At 36.8% G+C, this 21616-nt stretch overlaps 1 protein-coding gene across 1 annotated transcript in view; it reads left to right on the top strand.

Moving 5' to 3' along the window:
* The window catches only part of Inpp4b (inositol polyphosphate-4-phosphatase type II B), a 672431-nt gene that overhangs the window by 527003 nt on the left and 123812 nt on the right, over nucleotides 1-21616 (top strand). Inside the window, exon 12 of the mRNA XM_055609049.1 lies at nucleotides 6361-6469. Within this exon, the coding sequence (XP_055465024.1) occupies nucleotides 6361-6469 (109 nt within the window). The remainder of the gene's footprint in view (nucleotides 1-6360; nucleotides 6470-21616) is intronic.

The raw sequence follows: 21616 nt of genomic DNA, 5'->3' as shown, positions 1-21616 counted from the left end.
CACACACACACACACACACACACACACACACACACACACACACACACGCCCCTCTTCCATCCACTTCTCTGTTTTCCTTCAGAAAAGAGCAGGCCTCCCAGCGCTGTCAACCAAATGTGGCCTAACAACATACATTAAGGCTAGGTACAAACCCTCCTCTCTGGGCTGGGCAAGGCAACCCAGTAAAAAGAAAAGGGTAAGAAGAGCAGGCAAATCAGACACCCCCACTCCCACTGTTAGGAGTCCCACCAAAACACCAGGCTACACAACTATAGCATATATGCAGAGGACCCGCGCAGGCTCCGTGGCTGCTGCTTCAGTCTGTGACCCTATGAGCCCTGCTAAGTTGATTCTGCGGACCCCGTTCCCCTGGTACCCTCGCCCCCTCTGGCTCCTGTAATTTCTCCTCCTGCTCTTCCATGGGACTCCTGATTCTGCGTTGTTTCCAATGACTGTATCTTGATAGCAAAGTCTTCAGAGTTCTGTTACACACGACTAAAATTATGAAGATACACTAAGACTGGGATAAAATAAGAAAATTTAAGTAATAGTACAGTTTCTAGTTATTAAATTGTTACTGTTCAGTTTGAATTTTGCTATATTCGTGATTCTATTCACACTATTTTATTTGCTCTTGCCTAAAGAAAAATAATCAATTGTAGTTAATTCTAATTTTAAAAGAGTGTGGCTAAGAATAAATGTTCTTTTATTTGGGCACCTTTTTTTTTTTCATTGTTTAGACACCAGAAATTAACTACCTACATAGATCAATCTACTATTTTGTAGTAATTGCAAGTTAAATTAAAGGCTCTGGGACCCAAAGAGAGAAAGCTAGTTGTTCTAACATTTATCAATAATTGTTTGTTTTCAAATGAATATTACAAAATACTAAGCCTCTCGCAGTTAAAAAGAAATTGTAAATTCCATAGAAAATACTGGTTTATAAAACAAAATTTAGTAACCTACTTTGAATGTGACACACTCTGAATTTAAGTTAAGGATTATACACTCTGTACACCGCACTGTTAATTCAGATCAAGAGACAAAGTTTACATAGCCATATGTATAACTGTAGAACAAAGCTGCTTCCTGGTACTGAAATCCATGTTCATGGGGAAGAAGAGTCAGTAGGTATTTTCCAGTTGGTTCCTTCCGAGTTATATTTTGGGTTTCAGTGCTAAAATTTACAATATCAAGTAAACCTATTTAAAGTATGAAATGGAAAAAACTTTACCATCCAAACTCATGAACACAGAATTGATTCATAATGAACCAGGCTTTCTGAGGCTTGAGTCTGGCCAAGAGGCAGAACCCATATACCAATATACACAGAAATACATGGCCGGAGGCAAACCTTCCATGGTTTTTCAATACCATAACACAGACTTTAGGTATCTCTTTATGGTAGACTTCTTCGTATTGATGGAAAATCACAGTTGGGTAGAGAAGTAGGAAAACGAAAGGGACACTGGTAGAATTTAGAGAAGGTGCTCTATTTTTGCAGTTAAAATGTTTCTATGAAAGTCAAATATGAGTGATGCTTAATAGTCATTTCTCTTTTAAGATATATCTAGTGATTATTTAGAGCTTCTTTTACATTGGTTATACTTTGATTTTTAATTAAAAAAATAAAATTTAAAACTTAGTTCTGAATTTTGTTTCCTCTTTGATTTATAATTATTGATGGCACATTTAATCTGAGCATTAAAATATTTTGATGTAAACACTGTATGAGTATTTGAAAGTCATAAATGGACATTGGATTTCTTTCTCTTTCTCCTTTTTTATAATTTAAAATTGTTATTATATTATTTTATTTCTGAACAAGGTCTCTACATTGCCCCAATTTCAGCTGTCTCTTTCCATACTCTCACTCCATACCCCCCACACCTGATCCCTCAACTCCCATGCCATCTGCCCAAAGTCCACCCATAAAATCTGTTCTATTTCCCCTTCCCAAGGAGTTCCATGTGTCCCTATTGGAGCCCTCCTCTGTACATAACCTCTCGGGGTCTGTACATTGTAGTTTGATTGTCATTTACTTAATAGTTAATATCCATTTATAAGTAAATACATATCATATTTGTCTTTCTGTGTCTGGGTTACCTCATTCAGTATGATTTTTTTTTCTAGTTCCATTCATTTGCCTGAAAATTCCGTGGTGTCCTTTTTTATTTTTTAAGGGCTGAGTAAATGTACCACAAATCTTTATCCATTCTTCAGGTGATGGACATTTAAGTTGTTTCCAGTTTCTGGTTATTATGAATAAAGCAGCAATCAACATCACTGAGCAAGTGTCCTCATGGCAGGATGGAGTGTCCTGTGGGTTTATGAACAAAAGTGGTATAGCTTGGTGTTGAGGTAGCTTGATTCCCAATTTTCTGAGGAAGCGCCATATTGATTCCCGTAGTGCCTGTACAAGTTCATAGTCCCACCAGCGGTGGAGTGTTCCCTTTGTTTCAGATTCTTTCTGTTATAAGCTGTCATGGGTGTTATTAAGCTTAACCATTCTGACAGGTGTAAGATAGCATCTCAAAGTAGTTTTGATTTGCATTTCCTTGATGGCTAGATATGTTGGACATTTCTTTAAGTGTTTCTTCACCATTTAAGATTACTGTTTTGAGAGTTATCTGTTTAAGTCTGTACAGCATATTTTAATTGCATTATTTTATTTTTGTATCTAGTTTCTTGAGTTCTTTATGTATTTTGGATATTAGACCTCTATTGGATGTGGAGTTAGTAAAAGCCTTTTCCCATTCTTTAGTCTGTCATTTTGTCTGATTAATGGTGTCCATTGCCATGTGGAAGCTATTAGTTTCATGAGGTCTCATTCACTAATTGTTGGTCTTAGTATCTGTGCTGTCAGTGTTCTGTTTAGAAAGTTCTCTCCTGCAGCAATGCTTTCATGGTTATTTACCACCCTCTCTTCTATTACGTTTAGTGTTTCTGGCTTTATGTTGAGGTCTTTGATCCACTTGGGCTTGAGTTTTGTCCATGATGGCAATATGGATCTATTTGCATTATTCTACATGCGAACATCCCAACACACTTTGGAAAAAAATGTTATCTTTTTCCTAATGTGTATGTCTGGATTCTTCATTAAAATCAAGTGCTCATAGGTGTGTGGATTTAGGTACTGGTCTTCAGTTTGATCCCATTGATTGAACTGTTTATTTTTATGCCAACACCATGATTTATTTTTATTTTTTATTGTAGCTCTGTAGTACAACTAGAAATGAGTGATGGTGGTTCCTCCAGAAGTAGTTTTATTGTTCAGAGTTGCTTAGCTTTCCTGTTTTGTTGTTGTTTGCTTGTTTCCTATATGAAGTTGAGAATCATCTTCATCATTTCTCTGCTTCCCATTTCTCCCTCTTTCAACTTCTCTAATGTACTGCCTCTTGCTCTCATTCAAATTCATGGTGTCTTTTTATTTGTTACATAATATGTATATATTTTTCTAAATAAAAAATACAAGCTGGTTAGTTCATACAATGTTACTTGTATGTTTTTAAGGTGAGTACTTGGTATTGGACAGCCAATTGGTTTGTTCTTTTCTTTTGCTTTTTTTAGTACTTGGAATTTTACCCTCAAGAAGAAACATATCTTGCTCTTTATGGGAGGAGATGAGGGAGGGAAGGTAGGATTGAATGTAGAGGAAAAAACCCAGAATTGGTTTTATATTTCTAGATTGAAGTCAAAGATAGCAGCATGACTCACATTTTTGTTGTTGTTGTTAGTCTAATAAACAGGTAGATGAATCAGTTAAGCAGATGTTGGTGTGCAGTCGTTAACCAGTGTACACATTTCCTAATTCTCTCCACCAACAGGAATGATGAAGTATGACATTACAGTAGCACAGAGCACACCTAATTCAAGGCTTGATTTTTAAGTTTTATTTTCTATCAAGAACTAATCAAGATCTGAGTGAGGTATCCTAGAAGCAGAAAGACACACATGGTATATACTCATTTATAAGTAGATATTAGACATATAATATAGGATAGTCATACTAAAATCTGTACACCCAAGGAAGCTAATCAAGAAGGAGGACACTGGGTAAGATGCTCAATCTTCATTCAGAAAGGCAAACTGGATGGAAATTGGAAAAGGGAGAGAACAGAGAACAGGACAGGAGCCTATCACAGAGGGCCTCTGAAAGACTCTACACAGAAGTGTTTCAAAACATATGCTGATAGTCAAACTTTCGGCAGAGAGCAGGGAATCTTAGAAAGAAGGGGGAGAAGAAAGACCTGGAGGGGACAGTAGCTCTACAAGGAGAACAACAGAACCAAAAAGATATGGGCATAGGGATCTTTTCTGAGACTGATACTCCAAACAAGGACCCTGCATGGAGAAAACCTAGAACCCCTGCACAGAAGTAGCCCACGGCAGCTCAGTGTCCAAGAGGGATCCCCAGTAATAGGAACAGGGACCATCTCTGACATGAACTCAGTAGCTAGCTCTTTGATCACTTCCCCCTGAGGGGGGAGCAGCCTTATCAGGCCATAGAAGAAGACAGTGAAGCCAATTCTGATGAGACCTGATAGGCTAGGGTCAGATGGAAGGGGAGGAGGACCTCACCTATCATTGGACTGGGGAAGGGGCATAGGACAAGAAGAGGGTAGGAGGGTAGGATTGGGAGGGATTGGGGAAGGGGATTCAGCTGAGATACAAAGTGAATAAACTGTAATTAATAAAAATTAAAAAATTAAAAAAAAACAGCACTTGTTCTTTGCGTTTTGACCAGTTGTGGCTTTCTATAATGGTCTCCATCTAATGAAAAGAGCTGGGTGACAGTTGCTCTTATTTGAGGATACATATTAAGAACTAGAGTTATACTGGTTAGGGAAATCTAGAGTAGTAGGTTCTCCTCTGTGGTCCATACAAGTCGTTGGCTAGGGTTTCAGGGGCAGGCACGAATGCCATTTATTGTGCAGGTTCAAAGTCAAACTAGTCATCTGTTGCTTATAGCCCAGATATAATTACTAATATAACTGCAAAAAGTTGCAGATACAGTTATGCTCCTATCCTTGGTAATCTCTTGCCAAGATGGTCATTGTGGTTCCTAGGCTTCACATCTGAGTATAACCTTTGATTGCTTTTCTGCATGGCACCTTCCATGAACTTCTGTGTCCCTTCTATGCTACTATGAAAGCTAATCCTTTGGATGAGAGTCCTTTTCTAAAATGTAAGCTGAAATCTCTGTGTTAAGAAATAATTCAATTTCTTATAAAACAAATATTCTATCATGAAAATGCTATATAATCCAGTTTACTAATGACTTCAAAATGTTAAGGAAGTATTACCATATTGTAATTATTACAGTCTGTTAATTGATTGATAAATTCATGCTGTATTGATTGACTGGGTCACATCGGATATTGTATTTTATTACTTCTGACCTTGTTTTTTTAGAGTGGAGATGTTCTAATTTAAAACAGTAATAATTCAAATGGATCTAGACTGAGTAATTTTGAAGAAGCAATGATGTTTTCCTGAGGCTAATTAAAGAATTTATGTTTTCTCAGTAAGCCATATCTTAGAAACAACCAATATGTCAATATCAAAATCAATTTGAGAAAGATCTCCTGTGAAATTATATTTCTCAACAACAACAAAAAATGTAGTTTAACCAGAGAAGATTCACATTGCCTACCTTGTATCTATATTTCCCATTTGAATATAAAAATGATGGGATGTTTTAAAGCCATAAAGTTCAGGATCAAAAGATTAAATTTCACTGTAAATGTATGGATTTTTGTTATGAAAAGCAACATATCTGTCTGGAAACATAAATCAAGACATTTTGCATTCTATGTTTTGTAAGAAATTACAAAGTTATGTATTTAAAACTGTGTAAATTTTAGAATAGATAAGCAGGAAATGACTGAATAAATTTTGTTTTCAATGTGCTAGACTGTTCTGCCCTTGAGCAAAAATAAATTAATATTTTTTGGTTCTTCTCTTTAAGCTTTGGTTGAGAAATTGTTCATTATTGTTGAATTTCAATATGATTACAAATTTAATGATGCAAAACTCAATAAAGTAAAAACACAAAAGACCAATTAACATGTTATCTCAGTGACTATACAGAGGAGAACATGTTGTTCCACACTGTAGCATATAATTAAGGTGAGGTCATAAATCTTGGAAATATTATAACTTTTTGAGGTACACACAGGTTGTTTTAAGAAAGATTGATTAGTTCTTCTTGCTCCCCTTGAGATGAGAGCTTATAGTTATTCCTAAAAATTGAAACAGAATAATTTCTCCAACTTCCCTCACCATGGACGCTTCAGCGCGTAGTGTGTGCAGGAAATAAATGTTTGCAAAGCTTTCATCTACTTGTTTCCATTCCAGATGCTCTCTACGATGTCATCACTGTGGGAGCCCCAGCTGCCCATTTTCAGGGATTCAAGAATGGTGGTCTTCGAAAACTACTCCACAGATTTGAGACAGAAAGAAGGAAGTAAGTAATGACAGAAGGAAAACAAATATTTCATTAATGATATTCTTCCCTTTGAATAAGTCTGTAGACAAAGTTAATATTTTGAAGATCAGCTAAAGCTATTCATTACGTAAATTAAAGTTGTTGATTTTCTTTAAATTACTTGAGAATAGACTAGAACCGACAAACTGCAGGAAAGAGCTTCCAGGGAGCTCTGGGGAAGAACATTGTCCTGAAAGCAGAACGCTCTGCTATCACTCTCACTCAGCTGAAAACTGGTGTGCAAGGATTTAACTAGATCCATGACCAAGTGTAACCATGGAGATAAAGACACTTAATGAAGAACACACAGATACTTCAAAATATTTTTTCATTTTTTATATTTTTAATGATGACCCTGTTAGGTATTTCTGCCTTGGACTCAGGCTCAACATACAACTGCCCTGTCCTCTAACTGCAACATTTGAAAAGGAGAGCTGTCAATGAGATGATTAAACTAACAAAGGAAGCTTGGTTACTTAGGAAAAATAACATACAACTAAAGCATTATCTCCTAAAATCTTTATATTACTGTTCCTCCATTTTTACTTATTAACTATATTTAAATGCTGCTTAATAAAGTGTCTGCCTCCATACTTATGTTCTCTCTCATCCCACATTCATGCGAACTTACCTTGTAATTTTCTGTGGCTATGACTACATTCATACAAGCTATAAAAAAAAGAATATTGGGATGAGAACAATTACTTTGTTTCACAAATAGTTGCTTTTCTTTGAATAGAAATTTCCAAATTGAAAGCTACAGTGAAATAGTTACTCTTCAGTTTCAGATGGCTTTATAACTGTATTAGATACTTTCTGCAAGTGACAAACCAAGAACTTTTAAAGATTTGTTATTAAAAAAATCACCGATTTCCATAGTGCCCAGATGTTTTAGAAGAAAACATTCTAGAACTGAATTGCTGTATCTCCAGTACATATATAATTGCTGCTGCTGCTTCTTTTTTTCTTCTATTTCTTAATCTTCTCCTTCTTCCTCTTGCTCCTCCCCTTTCTCCTCCTCCTCCTTCTTCCACAAACTACTGATTTTGACATAATACTATGATTTCAAATGTAGTCCTTTTCACACCTCTCTGGTTTCTGTTTAGTGTTCATTATGGCTTATGCCCCTATGATATTATATCACATAGGAAGCTTAAGGTACCTATTACTGTAACCACAAGGAAGTACTGCTCTGTCCCCAGGCTGACCCTTAGTATCTCTGCCCTGCCCGTCAATTTTTTTTTTGGTGTAGAAAGTGGTTCTGTTTCCTTGGGACTTTGGGAAGTAGCAGTCAGAGTTCCAGTGGTTGTCTCTTCAGGGAAGGAATCTATCTCCTGTAAGGGAGTTGGAAGTCAGTTTAACCTACAAACTCCAATGAAGAAGGGATGTCTGTGTTTACTGAAGTGTGCGTGGCAGACATGTGTCTGCCCACAGGCCACCTACAGAGAGCTGTTTCTCACTGGCCTTCTGCACCAGCCTCTGGTAAAAGGGTCATGAATTGTACAATCATTCCCAGAATGGACAGGAGTGAGTAAAATACACACTATTCACTGGGCTACCAATTTCACCAGTTCTTTTGGCTTTCTTTTGGTGTTATTTTATTATTGTTAATCTTGTTGCTGGTGTTGGTATTTTTCTGCTTTGAGGCTTTATCTGAAACACAAATATAAAAGGCAAAAGAGAGTAACAAAAAAAAGAGTCATTGTCATTTCACCTTCTACATTCTGAGGCCCCAAGCCAATCTGCCTTTTTTCTTCTGTCCCCTGGCTGTCTTGAGAACAAACTCAGTATTTCAGGAGTTCTTATTAGGACTATTACATTTTGTGTAGATTGGTTTATTGTGGTATGCAGAAGTTAAATAGTTGCTACTTCCACTATCCTGTCTGGAATTGGACATTTCTGACTGACTTACTTATTTTATCTTGTTTACTTTTCAACCAATCAAAATTTAAAGATTATAATAATATAATTAGAAGACTCAAAACTATACACAAGAGCTTCATAATCCAATTGAACATAAATTGTCAGTATGCAAGATGTAGGACATAACTCTGCACTTTCACAATTTACCATTATATGCAACTGGCAAAGATAAATTTTAAGTTCATCATGCACTGAGACGTCTTTATATTTTAAATTCTGCATTAATATATGTATTCTTCACTAGTCACTTCTCATGAGACAACACATAAGGACATCAATCAAAGATTAAATTTAAGGTAAATGAAAAAATATGTTCAGTATTTTTAATTGATTTCTTTGGGATATTCTTATATTAAATAACCCACTGTTTCTGTTTTATTTATAAAATACAGTAAAATGCATACCAATGAACTGAGTGTTGGTCATAAAAGTACTATGTTCTAGGGAAATATATGGATCACATATGGCTTGCAGAGACAATATATAGTTGAAAATGCCTTTCAGTGAAAAACAATGTAAGGAAGTATATATCAGTATATAAAATGAACAAATAGAAGTTTATTTATTTATTTATCTATTTATCTGTTTATTTATTATTTCAATTTATTCACATTGTATTCCTGCTGCAGGTCCCTCCCTTGGCTCCTTCCAGTCTCACCCACCCTCCCTCTTCTCCCTCTATGCCCTTTCTCTAGTCCCCTGATAGGGAAGGACCTTCTCCCATTCTCTCTGACCCTAGTTTATCAGGTCTCATCAAGGATGGCTGCATCATCTTCTTCTGTGGCCTGGCAAGGCTGTACCCACTAGGGCAAGGTGATCAAAGAGCCAGCCACTGAGTTCATGCTAGAGACAGCCCCTTCCCCCCTTACTAGGGAACCCATTTGGAAACTGAGCAACCCATTTCCTCTGAGCAGGTCCTTTCCTAGGTCCTCTCCATGCATGGTTCTTCCTTGGAGTATTGGTCTCTGCAGGTACCCCTGGCCCAAGGTCTTTTGGTTCTGTTGGTCTCCCAAAAGCAGTACCTGTCCCCTCCAGGTGTTTCTATCTCTCTCTTCTTCAATAGAGTTTCCTGCACTCTGCCCAAAGTTTGGCTATGAGTCTCCGGATCTCCTTCAATACCCTGATAGGTAGAGTCTTTCAGAGGCCCCCTGTGGAAGGTTCCTGTCCTGTTCGTTGTCTTTTCCCACTTCTGATGTCTGTCCTGTTTGCCTTTCTGAATGAGGATTGAGCAACTTCTCTCCTGTCCTCTTTGTGATTTAACTTCTTTAGGATTATAGATTTTAGTATGTTTATTCTATATTATATGGTAATATCCACTAAATAAGTGAGTGTATATATATATATATATATATATATACACACACACACACATAATATATATATTATGTGTCTTTCTGCTTCTGGGTTACCTCAGTCAGGGTGATCTTTTTTGTTCCCACCATTTGCCTGAAATTTTCATGGTTTCCTTGTTTTTAATTGCTAAGTAGTATTCCATTGTTTAAATGTATCACAATTTCTGCATCCATTCCTCAGTAGGGGGACATCTAGGTTGTTTCCAGCTTCTGGCTATTATGAATAATGCTGCTATGAATAAAGTTGAGCAAATATTCTTGTATGTTTTAGCATCTTTCAGATATATGCTCAGGAATGTTATAGCTGGATCTTGAGGTAGCATTATTCCTAATTTTCTGAGAAAGTGCCAAATTGATTTCCAAAGTGGTTGTACAAGGTTACATTCCCACCAGCAAATGAGGAAGGGTCCCCTTTCTCCACAACCTCTAGAGCATGCATCCTCCCTTGAGTTTTTAATCTTAGCCATTCTGATGGTTGTGAGGTGGAATCTCAGAGTAGTTTTGATTTGCATTTCTCCCATGACTAAGGAAGTTGATCATTTCTTTAAGTGTTTCTCTGCCATTTGATATTCCTCTGATGAGAATTCTCTGTTTAGCTCTGTACCCCATATTTTAATTGCATTTCTTGGTTTGTTGTTGTTTACCTTCTTAAGTTCTATATATGTGCTTGACATTAGCCCTCTGTCAGATTTAGGGTTGGTGAAGATCTTTTCCTAGTCTGTAGGCTGTCATTTCATTCTGAACCTTTGCTTTTCAGAAGCTTTTCAGTTTCATTGAGGTCCCATTTATTGATCGTTTATCTTAGAGCCTGTGCTGTTGGTATTCTGTTCAGGATGTTGTCTCCTGTGCCAATGAGTTCCAGGCTCTTGCCCACTTTTTCTTCAAACGGGTTTAGTGTGACTGGTTTATATTGAGGTATTTGATCCACTTGGACTTTACTTTTTTAGAGGGTGACAAATTTGTATTTTTCTACATGTAGACATCTAGTTGGACCAGCACCGTTTGTTGAAGATGCTATCTATTTTCCATTGTATGGTTTTGGCTTCTTTGTCAAAAATCAGGTGTCCATAGTGTGTGGGTTTATTTCTGAGTCTTCAATTAAATTCCATTGATCCACCAGTCGGTTTCTCTGCCAGTACCATGCAGTTTTTATTACTTTTTCTCTATAGTACAGCTTGAGATCCAGAATGGAGATACTTCCAGAAGATCTTTTATTGTACAGAATTGTTTTAGCTATTCTGGGTTTTTTGTTTTTCCACATGAAATTGAGAATTGTTATTTTCAAGGTCTGTAAAAAAATGTGTTGGTATTTTGGTGGGAATTGCATTGAATCTGTAGATTGCTTTTGGTAGGATAGCCATTTCACTATGTTAATCCTACCAATTTATGAGCATGAGAGATCTTTCTGTCTCCTGATATCTTCTTCAATTTCTTTCTTTAGAGACTTGAAGGTTTTTTCAAACTTGAAGTTTTTTTTCTTTCACTTGCTTGGTTAGAGTTACACCAAGGTACTTAATGTTATTTGTGGCTATTGTGAAGGGGTGAAGGGTGCTGTTTCCCTAATTTCTTTCTCAGCCTGTTTTTCTTTTGTATACAGGAGGGCTTCAGATTTTTTTTTTTTAGTTAATTTTGTATCCAGCTACTTTGCTGAAGGTGTTTAGCAGCTGAAGGAGTTATCTGGTAGAATTTAGGGATCGTTTATATATAGTGTCATATCATCTACGAATAGTGACACTTTGACTTCTTCCTTTGTGATTTGCATCCCCTTGTTCTCCTTTAGTTGTCTTATTGCTCTGGCTAGGATTTCAAGTACTATGTTGAATAGATATGGAGAAAATGGGCAGCCTTGCCTTGTCCCTGATTTCAGTGAGATTGATTTAAGTTCCCCTCCATTTAGTTTTATGTTGGCTATAGGCTTTTTTTTTTTTTTTTTTAAGGCAGAGAATCATTTTAAATGATGGAGCTCTTCTTGTTCTTCTTTGCTTTGATGCATAGTTAAAATTGGCTTTTTTAAGCCATGGTTTGGGAAAACTACCAGTGCCGTTGTATTATTTTATCTTTGTCTTTTTCTCATCCATACTAAGTGACATTAACTATTAACTTGATACAGTCCAGAGTTATTTGATAGCAGCATCTCCTTCCCCTAGTAGCCATTACTAACTAATCAATGGCTTCTCAGCTAGTGGGTGAGTGCTTGGGTGCTGTTATTCAATACTTATTGGAGCATTTGCTGTCTTGATCTTGTATAGGCAGAGTAGATATAAGTTCATGAGTGCATTAGTCTTGTTTTTCCAAGCACTGTTTTGCTCAGGTCTTCCCCAACCTCTGGCTCTTAAAATCTCTTAACCCTCTTCCATGATGTTCCTTGAGTCTTTCTAGGAGTGTATGTAAAATACTTTCTAAAACTAATTTGTTTTGAAAGTTCAGTCTCAGGATCAATAGCTCACATTCATGTCATTTATTTTCAACTGCAGCTTTTGTTTCTGGTTTCAGAAAGAACTTATTCCATTAAAAACTTTCCCTTAAGTGGTTTAATGAAATCAGATAGGCACAGTGAAAATAAAGCCAAGTGAAAAGCCTGTGTCAATTCCTTCTTTTGAACTGAATCCAGTTGCTTGGAAATACGTCATTTTGAAGGAGACAGTAATTTAATTTTTGTGTTTATTATAATTTGATTTCTTAAGGCTCTAGTTTCTTTTTCTTTTTCTTTTTTTTTTTTTTTTTTTGTTCTCATTGGCTACTTCTAGCTGCAGTTCCATTTATACTTTAGCAAATACAGAACTCTGTATGCCAAGCCTGCACATGTGGCTTTTCTGCTCCCAGAGTGACAACCTGTAGAGAGCCTCTGTGCATGATAGCCTATGGTTGTGAAGGAAAGGGCTGTGTGCTTCCTCTACATTTGGGTTAGCTAGATAATAATACATTTTTAATTAAGTAATCCTACCAAGGCTTAGGAATATGTACAAACTGAAGGACAAGGCTTACACAGCATAGACTAAATGTGGTATGTGTAATCTGAAGTGTTTTCACTAATTTGCACATGACACTATATGAATTTTAAATAATATTTTATCCTTTGTAAAGTTCCTGTTTTAGTTGCATATTGTATTTTCTTGTAGCATACAAGTTCAATGACTAAAGGAACATGCAGTTGAGAGCCTAAGTGCCTCAGACTTCCTTCCCAGAATAAACCAGCTTAGAGTACTTCACCAAATGATTTTATGTGTGTGAAAGCCATGTCCATGTATTAGGCATTATCCTCACAGATTCAGTCATTGAATGGAATGCTGCTGACTTTTTTATAATCCTATTTAATTTGTTTCTGTCTTTTATTCTTGGGCAAACAGAAAGTTTCATCCCATAGTCGGGTCATAACTATCATTCCCTGCTTGAGTTTGTATTCTAACGCATTTAATTGACTTTGTGGAATCAATGAAATCACCTACCCTTTCTATACATTAGTTTATATACATACTCATGTGTCTATGTGTGTGTATACATAGGTGTTGAGACCAGAAATACACACTAGTGCTTCCTGAATTGTTCTCAGACTCATTTTATGTGGTAAAATATCTCAGTGAAACTGGAACTCATTAATTTGGCTGGATGGACTGACTAGGCCATGAGGCTGCTGGTATTTGCACATTTGCACTGAGAACACATGCATGCGTGCGCGCGCGCGCACACAGACACACAGACACACACACACACACACACACACACACACTGAGTGAGAGAGATAAAGAGAAAGAGAGAGTGGGAGAGAGAGGAGGGGAGAGGTAATTTATTTATGTGCTGGGAATTTTAACTCAGGTCTTCTTGCTTGCACAGAAGGCACTTCACCAACTGGGCCATCTCTCCAGGTCTAAATTATATATACTTTAAAATTTAAATTAGATTGATTGGACTTAGCTTGATTATTAAATATGCCATAGATTAAAATTGTATCTAGGGGGCTGGAGAGATGGCTCCAAGGTTAAGAACACTCATTGTTCTTCCAAAGGTCCCGAGTTCAATTCTCAGCAACCACATGGTGGCTCATAACCATCTATAGTAAGATCTGGTGTACAGGCAGAATGTTGTGTAAATAATAAATAAATCTTTTTTAAAAAATAAATTGTATGTAAATATTTTTATAATCACTGGTACTTCTAAAACATACTCTTATTCATATTCTTCTGAAATTGTATATTTTTGTTCATTAATTTTTTGTTTAAAAGATTCCAAAATTTCAGAGATGCTATTATATTGCCTTTTGAAAAAGCATGAATTTGCATGAATACTGGGTTTATGACTAAATCTTCAGAACTGGTCTTCAGAGGCTACTATCCTGTTAAGTCCAGGTTTGGAAAAACTAATGGAATGTGCATGTGTGTGAGCCTGTGTACCTGCATATGCATGTCAGTGTGTAACCACACATAGGTGGTTCTACTCTACTCACACCTTCAAGGTGGCCATATTAAGTCACTTCCTGCTCTATACACTCTCACATTTGCTCCTTCTAAGGGTTCTTTCTCTTAAAGAAAACAAACAAAATCCCCAAACTGCACCATCATGTAACATTTGGCTACTTTATTGGGTTCTTTTTCCTACCTCCCTACACCACCCCTGTCCCTCTCAATCACCCCAACCCTAGGTAGGAGAGAAAAAGACGTTAGAGAGAAAAGGTTGCATTGATATCCTTAAACTACTTCCTGCTGATGAGGGGCATCAAGTTCCTTGGAGTGAGTTTGATCTTCCTTATTAGTATATTTCCAATAGCCACCACTAATCCAACAAACTACAAACAACAAACAGCAGCAGCAGCAGAGGTAAGAGCAGACAGCATCCATAGGGACAGCAGCAGCAGCAGTGGGTGGTGCAGCAGCAGGAGGACCATCCTCTGCAGGCCCTCTCCGGGATCATAAATTTATAAACCCTCTGAAGAGTCCCCAGGGTTCCACACATGTTGTATTAGGTACTTAATATTTACTAGTGATATATCTTTTAGTACAGCTGCGGTTCATCCTAAACAGCTGGTATAACCAAATCACCACACAGAGACTAGGATTTATTTAGTTAACCTAGAACACAATGCTGGGCAATAGTTACTCCATCCTAAACCTCCAAGCCTGCATAGTTCCTACCATTCAGATTCACCCATTATACTTGCTTTTAGTGTATCGTAGGTCCGGTTCATTTCTCCACATCATTCCAAGACCTCTCCTCCAGCTTCTCCTCTCCTCCTTCCCCTACTCCTTCCTCTCCTCCTGCTTCCTTCCTCTCCTCCCACTCTGAACCAGGATGTCTCACCTATCTCCATAGCTCAATATTGTGGCTGGTTGTTTTAATTGACAATTTAGAGAACAAATGGTAGCATGTTTACACAAACTTGAGACAGGTGATGCTTAGGATATGTACCACAGTGCAATGTCTGGATTGAAACCAGATAGTGGGGGAGAGAAATTATCATTTAAATGAACAAGGGTAAGGTGTATACATTGCAAAAGAACATTATACCAACACACACATAACTATTTTCTGCTGGCAAAATCATGTCTCTGCCAGAGCACGAGACAAACCATAGTCACCCTCTGTGGATAATTTGAAGCAGCCCCATATCCCATGCCCGGGAGTAAAACAAAAATCCTATTCCCATAACATTTCTGTTTGTTCAAGGAAACCAAAATGCTTACTACACCATCATGCTCTCAAATGTTTTACTGAGAAGTCAGCAAATGTTTAGCACCTATATTGCCATTGCTTTATTTTAGTGTAAGAAAAAAAACATTGAATATGAGTTCTGCTTTCTAACTGCTTTAGAAGTCTTTAATTTAAGTAAGAAGCTAGTGGTTAAGAAAATCCTGACCCACAGAGCACTGTCTTCTAGATGTTCCTTTACCAAGGAGCTTAACCTCTCTTTCCTTCTCGCTGGCACTGATCCAAAAATTTGGTTAATTTTGTCTGGAATGACATTTTTAAAAGGCAAATATAATCTTGTGATTTAATAATTTTAAACAATTCATGTACTTCCTATATGACGGTTAAAACTGAGGTGCATATTATGTGCTTGTGTGTCACCTCATCCTCAAAGGATGTATCCTCAAATCCAAGGGGAATACTTAAAACCATCAGACCATCTTATTCTACTTCTCCATGCATACATACACACCTACTGATAAAGCTGAACATATAAACACAGAACAAGAGATTAATAACTAATAACAGAATAGAACTCTAACAATATGCTGTAACAAGATAGCCAGTAGCATCTTTCCTGATCATTGTGATTATTATTCCATGAAATAAAGCTTACTTGATCACAGCTCTAAGGTACCCTGACAGTTGAGCTGATGTACAGGGTAGCTGCTACGGGACTGACTGTGACCAAGTAGCATATCCAGCATGTATTCTCTGCACAGAGTGATAGAGCAGGCAAACAGAGGCAGAGGAGGATGAGCCAAGACTCCATCCTACTTCTAAGGAATTCGTACAACTTTAAAATTATACAAGCTGCTTATTCTTTCAATTTACGATTTAGATTACAGTAGACTGTAGATAGGTGAAACTCTGAGAAGCACAACTTGAAAAAAATGAATGTATTGGGCAGTTTTCTGATCTCTAAGTTAGAAGTGCTGATATATAAACACAAAAGGGGATGTGATTTACTGTAGCTCATGATTTCACAGATTTCAAACCACATTTTTTTTTTTTGCCTTCTTTGCTTCTGAGCCTGGAGTCAAAAGAAAGTATTCACCTTAAGATGGACGAAAGCAGACTGGGGTTGAGGATACTGCGTAACCTGCACATGGATGGCCCACGCCCTGACATACCTTCCTTTCCTGCAGCATGTAGAACTTTCTATAATGGGGCTACACGCTGAAACCATGCATTCAACACGCAAGCATGTTGGGGCACATTTGACATGGGAATGATAGCATAGGAGAACTCTTTCTGTGTAATGTTGCTGTACTTTCTTTTCAGCTTCATGTCTCATATTTAACACTTCCCGCATCTCTCACACAGTGAGTGCCCTCCACAGTGAACCAGAATGTGCATCCTCACTGGCTGCCACAGATCTGACCGTAAGGCCTGCACAATTTAAAAGCCTGGTTTGATTCAGTTCTACTTAAACCTGCAGTGTGAGCATCCTTCTAGACAGAGCTTGATCTGAAGGCATAGACTGTGTTATCTGGCATCTCTGAATCCCTAGGAACTGCTTGCCATGTGTTTGGTACACTAACAAGAATAATGAAGGAGTGAATACATGAAGTAAAAAGGGTTTCCTATGAGGCAAATCACTCTTCCTGGTGTGACTTGTGTGCCTAAGTGAAGGAATAAAGATGAGGGCATTTGGTAGAATCAAGAATCAGAGCAAGAAATGTGTATCTTAGAAAATGTCCCCAAGGCCTAGAGCAGCCACATGGATGTGTTAGAATAGTGCTATTACTCCCAGCTCACTAACAAGGGAAGCACAGATTTATGTATCCTGAAAAAAGGAAGATGACAGATTTTATAAAAGCTAGCCAAATTACAATTAATAATACCCTTGTCCACTTTCCTTTTAACATTTGCAAGTTGGGACATGTCCAAAACTTATCAATACCTTGGGAGACCAAGTGTGTTCTGTGGTCTGCAGGAAACACTGCATGACATTTCAAAGTTTTGAGAAGGGAAATTGTTAAAGTCACTTATAAATGGCAACATGTAAACAACTTTAGAAGTTTCGATACTAAATTTGTCAAAATAAAAGTGTGAAAATAACAAAACATGAAGAGTTTGAATTGTGAGAGTTCAGAGAGCCATTCATCCTTGGGTTTCCCCATTTCCAATGTAGATACATGGCTGATTACTCCTGATTTACCACATTGTTGCTGCAGTTTAATTGCTGGAAATATTAATAAAAATTTTACACTTTTGAGAAATGACTTATTAAGTAAATGAGTCACAGTTTACTCAAAAATAGTTTGAATGGTTATATTTTAAAACTTGGTATCTTAACTCAACATAAAAATTAAAAACAATATATATATTACATATAGATTTGCAGACATAAATAAATACACAGGCACAAGAGAAAGATAACTTGTAAGTACAAAAGGAGGGATCAAAGAAAAAAAGTCAATCTACAGAAAGATTAGGAGTTAAAAACACAAGATTATATCAATAAATTAACAGGAAACATTTCCTTTCACTTATTTTGAAACACTGAGAGAAAATTCTGTAAAGGACCTGTTTTCTATAAAGTAAAACAATACTTGAAACCATGACATATTGTGTCATATGAACTTGTCTGTACTGAATGAATCTGGTAAAGAACTTTTGTGCTCATGTTCAGTACAGAGATTTTCAGAATATTTTTTACAAGTCTTCCCTAACCTATATAGTTGGCCATCATCATTGCAAAGGTAACAAAAGAAAGTCATTTACCATAGCTAAAAGCAGTATTTTCCAGATTTATATATATATAAATTTATAATGTATAAATTTATAAAAATATAAATTCACAGTGTATAAATTTATATAAGATGTGTATAAATGTATATAAGCTTATATATTTATATATAAATCTGGAAAGCATATATACTCCATATATACATATATATGGAGGAGCAGGAGCTCAACAGTTAAGAACGTTGCCAGCACCATATAGGGTGGCTCTCAATCCCCTGAACTCCAGCTGCAAGTGATTCGAAAACCTCTTCCATGGTTTCCATGGGCACCAGGCACACACATGTGCCCATATGAAAAGCAGGCTTTCACATACACATAAAATAGTATTTAATAATGTAGGGAGAATCTCATTTTTGTGAGGTTGTAATGGAATTCTAACTTTAAAATATACATATGAGCTTCTTGTGATGGGAGAAAATAGACTTACACAAAATGAGATAACTCATTATTGCAAAAATCCATTAACTATGACTTTACCTGAAAAACTCCATTGTCGTCCCTTTGCCCTGCTATTATAGAAGAAAAGATGGCTTCAACTTGCTGGCCAATGCAGATGAAAAGAAAAAGAATCATTTTAATGGTGTCTAGGAAGGCTTGAGAATTGTCTGGGTTCTGTGTGCTTGTTACATTGGAAAGGAAGAATCTAGATATAAGAAAGAAGAAAACATGAAATTATGCAAACACAAAGGGCACAGATATATACACATCAGTGAATATATTGGAAAAGCTAGTAAGTTTGCTGTTTGGAATGGAGACTTTTCTTCCTTTAAAATAGTTTGGTCATTATTTCCTTATTAGTTGTAGAGTGTGTGTGTGTGTGTGTGTGTGAGAAAACCTTCTTCAACCTTTACTTTCATCAAGCATAAAACCTTAAAGATGGAAGTGTCACTGAGCATGCACTACAAAGGGAGAAATCCATGTAGTGTGGTGTGAACATGAGCAGCTAAAGTAGAGTGCTTACTGGGAACGCTGTGACACTCTGTGCTAGTGAACATTCAGAACTGAGAGACCAGCTTTGTAAGGTTTTATTTTTATGGAAAAGACACACCCTTCAAAAAACGTTTCTCTCTATATTTAATCCCATGTGGCCAGCCTTGGTGTGGCAGTTAGTGAACAGGAATCATCATATGTGTCCTCTTACTACCAAGCTTTTCTTAATTCATTGCCCATCTAGCAGGTATTAAATATTTGTTAGTTGTACTTTTGCATTAGATGATTCCCAGATTCTTACTTTAGACAAATCTCTACTATAAACAGAACCATTATCTTCTCTAATGTATAGTCTTAATTAGAGGATAAGAGATCTAATTTTATTTTAATTTTTATGGTCTGTATCTGCCATGATGTTATTAAATTGTAGATCTTTCCCATATTACTTATAGTTTTATACTTTTTTAAAAGATAATTTGAACACAGGGAACTTCCCAGAAAATCATACTCCAACCAAGGACTATTCGTGGAGATGACCTGGAACCCCTGCACAGGTGTAGCCCATGGCAGTTCAGTGTCCAAGTGGGTTACATAGTAATGGGAAGAGGGACTGCCTCTGACATAATCTGATTGGCCTGCTCGTTGTGATCAACGATCCCCCCTGAGGGGGGAGCAGCCTTACCAGGCCACAGTAGAGGACAATGCAGCCACTTTTGATGAGAACTGATAGACTAAGATCAGAAAGAAGAGGAGAACCTCCCCTATCAGTGGACTTGGGGAGTGACATGCATGCAGAAAGGGGAGGGAGGGTGGGATCGGGAGGGGAGGAGGGAGGGACTTATGGGGGGATACAAAATGAATAAAGTGTAATTAATAAAAAATTTAAAAAAATTATCTAAAATGACTCAATGTAATATTCAAGAGCTAGGCAAACATAATTAGGAGTACACGTTGTGTGATTATAAAGATGTAAGCTGAAATCCATGTTCTACCACACATGCTAGTTGTGTGACTCAGGCAAAGCACCAGCTAGCCTTCATCTTCCATGTGTACATAACATAATAGTACTTCCTCGTAGAGAGTTGTGGAAACAAAATAATGAGACCCATGAAAACATTAGTGTAATACAAGACCAATAAAATATAGGCTTGGTTATTATTTACTATAATGATAGAGAAACATTTAGATGTTAGTTAAATATATTGTACAAATTATTTGCTTTATCAGACTTCCTCTTTACTTTAGATTTAACATGGAAAATGAGATGGCTCATGAATGTACCTTCTATTTTTCTGTATTCCTACCCTTGGATAATAGTCACCAGGTCTGTAATATATACTGAGGACATTTTTTTAAATGAGATTTATCAAAATATAATTAGCATATTATGAAAATGGCCTACGGCAGATGTAGAATCCTTTGAATTTTAGTCAACAGCATGTTGTAAACTCTTCACAATCCAGTCTTAAGACATTTCCACTACTCTCCTAAGCTTCTCAGGCCTGTTTTCAGTTACATGATCATTTATATGTGCAAAGTATTTTGAAATCTATTTTAAATTTGCACCTCACTCCATTCCTTGATTAGACAAGCAGGAGATATTATTTCCAGAATAGAGGAAAGGTCATTAATTTTGGAGAGAGTCAGAGGTCCTTGGTTAGTTGTTATTGAGTGTGAAAATACCAGAAGCTAAACTGAATCAATGTAGAACTAAACAGATTTTTAGTTGTTGTCCAAAGAAGTCAAGGCAAGCACATGCAGAGAGTGGAGACAGGGCATGGAAGATATTACAGGTGAGACTCCGTTCATTTCAAAGTTATATAATGGAACCTAGAACATTTTTATTTCATCTTCAGTAAAATATCTACTTATATGTAAGAGAGACCATCATGTAGTAAAACAAAAACAAAAACAAAAACCACAGTCAACAGCTTAAAAAATAAAACAGACATTAAGAGAGACTAATCAGAATAAACAAACAAATTTCCTAAATGGGAGAAATGGAGTAGCTCATACTATTTTGTCTGTCAGAGAGTTAATAAGTGCTGGAATCTAACTTTAATCATAACATACACAGAGCCTAAATTTTACATGAATCCAAGGTTCTTTTTTTTCCCTAAGAAAACGACTAATTTGAACAGCAAAGACCAATTTAAGTGTAGATTTTATAAGTCATTTAATTACATAAGTGAAACCCACAGGTGGCAAAGAAAGAGAGTTTTGTGAAAGCTCTTTTCTCTAAGCCTGACATCCAACAGGAAATAAAAAACAGGCAAGGGGAAAGCAGAGAGATATGATTGTACCTTCAACAGGAAACATGTTATTAAGCCCTGTGAAGCTTTAGAAGAGTGTATTTGAGTGCACTAAAGTGTGAATTTCTATGTATTATTCACATGGTTTTCTTCTCTGTTAGAACTAAGAGCATGTCTGTACCTCTGTAAATACACACACACACACACACACACACACACACACACAACCTCTATGA

The sequence above is a fragment of the Psammomys obesus genome, unplaced genomic scaffold, assembly GCF_907164565.1.
Source record: "Psammomys obesus unplaced genomic scaffold, mPsaObe1.curated_primary_1811, whole genome shotgun sequence".
Lineage (NCBI taxonomy): Eukaryota > Metazoa > Chordata > Mammalia > Rodentia > Muridae > Psammomys > Psammomys obesus.
Note: the sequence above shows the minus strand (reverse complement) of the source record. Positions and strands in the feature narration are given on the sequence as shown.